Genomic DNA, 6,423 nt, shown 5'->3' with positions numbered 1-6,423 from the left:
TTCTACCCAAGCTAATTTCCAGGGAGCAAGCAGGGTTTGTGGAAGGCCGGAATATTCAAGATAATATTCTTCTAGCCTTTGAGTTGTTGCAATACCTTAACAAAGAATGTTGGGGGTCAAATGTCATAATAAAACTAGACATGATGAAAGCTTTTGACCGGGTGGAATGGCATTGCCTTCGTGCAGTCTTGATCAAATTTGGTTTTCCACTCTCCTTTGTCAATATTGTATTGCAGAACCTAGAAGCTACGAGGTTGTCAATTTTGGTAAACGGGATCAGTTGTGGTTTTTTCCAGCCCACTCGAGGTGTCAAACAAGGGGACCCTTTATCACCGTTACTTTTTATCATGGTTTCGGAAGCTTTATCCCGCTCTCTCGTTTTAAAGATGGGTGTTAGTTTGCTATCCATACTCTTCGTCCTTGGGGTGCCATACGATCACCCACTTAGCTTTCACCGACGACATAATTATATTTGTTAATGGGGCATCGCGATCGCTAAAAGCCTTGGTGGAGGTTCTCACGCAGTAACAGGAAGGTTTTGGCCAAAAGATTAACCTCCGGAAAAGCTTCTTCGTTGCTTCCAGGCATTGTTCCAATCAGTGGGCTGCCACCATGGCGCGTATACTTTGCATGCAGAGATCGAATTTTCCCTTTCGTTACTTGGGTGTGAACCTTTTTTTAGGGAGGAATCGCCCACTGTACCATCAACATTTGTTGGAAAAAGTGGATAAAAAATTATTGGGCTGGCAACAAAAGCTGTTATCTCCGGGCGGCCGCTTGACATTAATCAAGCACGCACTAGCTATGATTCCCCTCTACACGGCTGCGTCGATTATGCTTCCCCGCCAGACAGAGAAGTCTCTGGAGTCCAAGTTCGCAAGATTTTTTTGGGGGTCTTCGAAAGAACATAAAAAAAAGGCAATGGACGGCTTGGGGAAAAATCTGCTATCCAACTGAAGAGGGCGGGTTAGGAGTTCGATCGCTGGCAACTATACATCACGCTTTCTCGGCGAAGCTGCAATTTAATTTCTTGCGCGGGGGCTCGCTGTGGAGCGAGTTTTTGGGTGCCAACTATCCAGATGATCGCATACGCGGGACTCCTTTAATTACTTGGAGAAGAATGCAGCAACAACTAGATTTTGTGAATGATAACGGGGATTTCTCTTTCTCAACAGCCTATGACCTTCTTCGACCGAAGCAAGGACGATGTTTGTCCTCGTCATGCATTTGGGGCGGTGGATTGCCCTCCAAGGTCTCTATTTTCATGTGGAAACTGCTCTGCCGTCTACTCCCTGTTTCTGCCTGCCATCAATCTGTCCGTTTTGTCGAAGTTAATTAGCTTCACTCGACCATTGCTTACATAACTGTCACAAAGCTCTAGAGGTCTGGAGACATTTTGGGGGCTTGTTTGGTTTGCTGCCTGCCCCTGCAAGGTCTCTCCGTGCACAATGTCATTCTTGGTGGCTGTTCGCACCGTCGGGATCGGCTCTGGAAATCTTTGCTCGGTTAACTCCATTTTTAATCCTCTAGTTTCTGTGGAAGGCTTTCAACAATTGCCTTTATGATGATTCGCCTTTCTCGTTCGCCGGAGTCATCACCAAAATCAAACGAGAAATGGTGCTAATCTCTTTGGCTCGGCCGACTCGTTGCATGAATCCCCAAGATGCAGCTCTTGTTCAGGCTGGTTTGGTGGGACGTTTTGCACCTCCACTGAAAACTATAACTTTATGGGTTAAGTGGATGACGCCGCCGACGGGAAGGCTAAAACTCAACACCGGCGCTGTTTTCACCGAAAGCGGCGTGACTGGGTGTGCGTGCTTGAAAGACTCGCGCGACCAGCTTCTTGTGGGGCTCTGCTTTCGCTATACTGCTTCATCAGCGCTGGAGGCTGAAGCCTGTGCACTCCATCTTGCTATTCACTGGTGTGAAGTGTTCGCCAGGAAGCCACTCGAGGTGGAAGTGGACTCATTAGCTCTAGCCAGTCTGGTTTCTCAATCGCCGCGACTGTCGTGGAAACTGAAAGAATCCATACTCTTCATTCGATCGCGCCTTTAAGCCTGGGGTTCGTCTATCAGACATATTTATCGTGAAACCAATCGTGCGGCCGATGCTCTGGCGGCGATAGGCTTACGTCATAGCTCTTCGCAGATTTTTTATAGCTTGTCTTCCTTGCCTGATTCGGCTAAACTAGCTCTTTTGTATGATCTTGGTGGCTTCGCCATGCGCCGGGCTATTCGGCGTCAATAAGAGTTGTTAGTTATTAAAAAAAAAAAAAAAAAGAGACAAAGGGCGTTTGTAAATTATGTGGGATTATGATCCCACATTGAAAACTTTTAATAGAGGAGATCTTGAGCTCCTTTATATAAGAGGAGAAATTATGCTCTTCCAAAAATAACTACATGCTGACTTGTGAAATCTATCGAATAATATATTAAGAAACCCAGACATGAATAAAAACAGTATACTCGTGAGTGAGTTGTGAAATTTAGAAACTCACTTAAGGGTTTTTTAATTTGAGAAAAAATCACTTAAGGTTTTTTAATTTGAGAAATCCAGGCCGATTTCTCATACTGATAAATCTAGACTAGGGTTTCTCAAATTGATCGAGAAACACATACTTGGATTTATAAATCTAAGAAACTCATTTGTGTGTTAATTCCAAAGGCCATTAAATTCCGTAGTTTGGTTGGAGGGAATTGCAATTCCGTCCCATTTTCATGGAATTAAAATCTCATGTCCCCCCTGGGATTTTAATTCTTGGGAAAAAAAGATAGTGATGAGTCAAAATTACCCATTCATTTTTTAACCTAAAATTAATGTCTAACAACAATAATGGACATGTTTGACTTTATACTACTTATTCCCTTTCAATTCCCATGTATACCAAACGTTGGAATTGAAATTCCCAGTAATTCTATTTCTGTCAACCAAACACTGGAATTTAAATTCTCACTTTATTCCCAGTAATTCAACTCCCATGGAATTACAATTCCTTTCCCACATAATTCCCCCCTCCAACCAAACGCCGACAGAAACACTGGAATTTAAATTCCCAGTAATTCAACTCCCATGGAATTACAATTCCTTTCCCACATAATTCCCCCCTCCAACCAAACGCCCTGTAAAGTTTTAGCATGAGTTATTAGTTGGACAATTATTTGCTCGAATTCAAGCAATGATAACATCAGAAAATACAATCGATATAACTCAATTGCATTATATAATATTTGATGTTAAAATTTATATAATTGTATATCGTTCCAAATATTCTTAAAATATTTTAACAAATCCATATCGATCAAACTCAATTGCATTATATAATATTCGATGTTAAAATTTATATAATTGTATATCGATCTAAATATTTTAACAAATTCATTCTGTGCATCGCACGGGTAATGATAATAATAATAATAATAATAATAATAATAACAACAACAACAACAACAACAACAATAATTCTCTCTCTAACCTGCAGAATATATAATACTTCGATCCTTAAAAGACAAGCAATTTCTTAAAAATTCCATGTAGACTGAATTACTGTCTTAATTGCACTTTGATGTACTTCAGTCAAATAGAGACTTTCTTGTACAATAACCTTAGTGTATGTAACTACTCTGCCAGCTATTACACTTTGGTGTAATGGGCTAGACATTACACCAAAGTCTTTGAAAGCTAGCGGTTGAAGATAATAACAACAACAACAACAACAACAATAATAATTCTCTCTCTAACATGCAGAATATATAATACTCTGATCCTTAAAAGACAAGCAATTTCTTAAATATTCCATGTAGACTGAATTACTCTCTTAATTGCACTTTGATGTATTTCAGTCAAATAGAGACTTTCTTGTACAATAACCTTAGTTTATGTAACTACTCTGCCAGCTATTCATGATAAGTTGGTGTAGTAATTCAACCGCTAGCTTTCAAAGACTTTGATGTAATGTCTAGCCCATCAAATCTTCACTTAGAACTGATACTACACTTAACCTATCTAGTTTGCCATAAGTCAATTAGAAGTTGGGTTACTTATTTTAAAGAGTTAATTCCAGCAATGGTCCTCCGACTATATTGATTTTCCAAAATTAGTCCTCGACTTTTGATTTGGACACTTTACGTCCCTTGACTTTCAATTTCTTTCCAATTGAGGTCCTTTCGTCAGATTACGGTAAATTAGACTTTAAATGAAAGGGTAAAGTAGTCTTTTCATATGCCTAATGTATAATTCTTTGTATTTCTCTCTTGTATGCGCGATTCCGGAAATCAGATTCATTTAATTGCTTAATCCCAAAATCCATTGGAAGAACAAAATTCCATTAGGGACTAAGCAATTAAGTGAATCCGATATCCGAAGTCGCGTATACAAGAAAGAAATACGAAGAATTATACATTAGGCAAATGGAATGACTACTTTACCCTTTCATTTAAAATCCACTTTACCGTAATCTGACGAAAGGACCTCAATTGAAAAGAAGTTGAAAGTCAAGGGATGTAAAATGTCCAAATTAAAAGTCAGGGACTAATTTTAGAAAATCAATATAGTCGGAGGACCATTATTGGAATTAACTCTTATTTTAAAAGATAAAATTCAGTATATTAACGAACACACAATATATATAGCAGGTCATACACATTTAATATTTAACTTTGAAATATTGTTGTTGTGATATTCATGTAGTATCCATCAATCATTATTCCAAAAGGCTGAACCCCAACCCTAAGAGCCCCCCACACCCCGGCCCGACAGAGCATTTGGGAGGAGTATCCATCAATCATTATTGTGCGGACCGTGGTCCATATAAATTGTATAGACCATATTTATATACAGTAAAATAATGTATATTTAGCACAAAAATAATATATATTGTAATCAGGGGATATACATTATTTTTGTACTGAGTGTACATTATATTGTATAATGTATATACAGTACAAAAATAATGTACATTTAATATATTAAAAATGTGCATTTTATTATGGTCCATATAACACTATGTGGACCATGGTCCACACAATAATTTGCCAGTATCCATAAGTTAAGGCACTCCAATTTACTAAGCCATCAAAATGTAAAATTTATGACATTAAAAAGAAAAAGAAGAATTTAAAATTAGGAATTGATTTATAGTAGTACAGTGTTATTCTGAACAAACAGCAGGCAGCAGGAAACTAAACATAGAAGATTGATGAGATAGAGAGCAATAATAAGAATTGAAACATGATAGTGTTTGATGAAAAGTGGATACTAAGGAAACACCTCAATGAGGGACCTGAGGCCAAAAATTGGTGTTATCTTATGGTGAGTGAACCCAGATTGAATGAACAGTCTTTCCCATTCCTTCTCTGTTCGTTCCTTCCCAGAATGGAGAACCATCATCAGAACATCAAACATCAGCTTCAATTCAGTTATGTCTTCTGCTTCATTATCTTTCTCTGCGCCCAAAACCATGTCGATGATGATCACCTTCCCCTTCTTCACTCCATCATTCTTATTGTCCTCTGAGATGGCTTCTCTGCATTTCTTTAGTATCTTCAGGCAGTCCTCGTCACTCCAGTTATGCATAATATGCTTTAATTTATTGCCAAATTTTAGTACGAATTAAAATTGAATTTGTTAGTAAGTATATGATGAAATGAAAGAAATTTGGTACCTTTAACATGATGGCATCAGCAGAAGGAATTGAGTGAAACATGTCCCCACCAAGAAATCGCAGATTTTGGCAATCCTGTTGTTTTGCAGCAACATGAGGGAGATCAAGCACAGTGCATTTGAGGCTCGGAAACGCCTCCAAGATGAGCTTAGTTATGGTTCCGGTGCCGCCTCCCACATCTACCAACGTACTCAACCCTTCAAACACTTGCCCACAATCTTTCGCAACTAACCTCATCATCTGGGAATCGCTAGCCATTGCCTCATTGAAAACGTTGTTGAACCTAGAATTCGTGTCGCAAAACTCCCACATAGGAGCCCCGTGCGCGGTCTCAAACGCACTGGACTCCTCATTTCGTGAAAACCAGTCCCCCAAAACCTTCCATGGCGCTAACATGACTGGATCCACCGTGAATAGGGCGAAAGGGGACAGATTTGGAACCTGACTTTTGAGGAGTAGCCTTGAAGAAGCTGTGAGAACATACCCATCTTCTTCTTCTTCTTCGTTGAGCTTTGTTGAATCAAAGAAGCCGTTGTGCGTTAACAAGCGCATGATGCGATAAACGGCGTTAGATTTCTGAGGAGGGATTTTGAGTGCAGAAACAAGGTCGGGAATGGTGATTGGTTTTCCATGGGTGTGGATTATGTCTGGGATATTTAGCTGAATTGCAGTGGCAAGCACCATGGAGTTTACGTAGTTGTAAGCGTGCTTCAGAATATGAACTTGAGCTTCAAACATTTCAATATTGGCTTCCATCAAACAAT

General features: G+C 39.3%; 1 protein-coding gene across 1 annotated transcript; it reads right to left on the bottom strand.

Moving 5' to 3' along the window:
- Positions 1-5,109: 5,109 nt before the first annotated feature.
- Positions 5,110-6,423, bottom strand: LOC109164136 (trans-resveratrol di-O-methyltransferase-like). Its single transcript, XM_019312923.1, has 2 exons — positions 5,660-6,423; positions 5,110-5,577 (listed from the first exon to the last, which is right to left on the bottom strand). Exons 1-2 carry the CDS (start codon positions 6,413-6,415, stop codon positions 5,254-5,256), a joined length of 1,080 nt encoding a protein of 359 aa, XP_019168468.1. The 5' UTR covers positions 6,416-6,423; the 3' UTR covers positions 5,110-5,253.

The sequence above is a fragment of the Ipomoea nil genome, unplaced genomic scaffold, assembly GCF_001879475.1.
Source record: "Ipomoea nil cultivar Tokyo-kokei standard unplaced genomic scaffold, Asagao_1.1 scaffold3056, whole genome shotgun sequence".
NCBI classification, from domain to species: Eukaryota; Viridiplantae; Streptophyta; class Magnoliopsida; order Solanales; family Convolvulaceae; genus Ipomoea; species Ipomoea nil.
The sequence above is the reverse complement of the archived record's forward strand: the minus strand, read 5'-3'. Positions and strand labels throughout refer to the sequence as shown.

Excerpts from the sequence above, each read along its gene's own strand:
- LOC109164136 (XM_019312923.1), bottom strand. The coding sequence starts at position 6,415 with ATGGAAGCCAATATTGAAATGTTTGAAGCTCAAGTTCATATTCTGAAG. Across the intron at positions 5,578-5,659 it reads CTGATGCCATCATGTTAAAG|CATATTATGCATAACTGGAG; the intron begins GTACCAAATTTC and ends AATAAATTAAAG.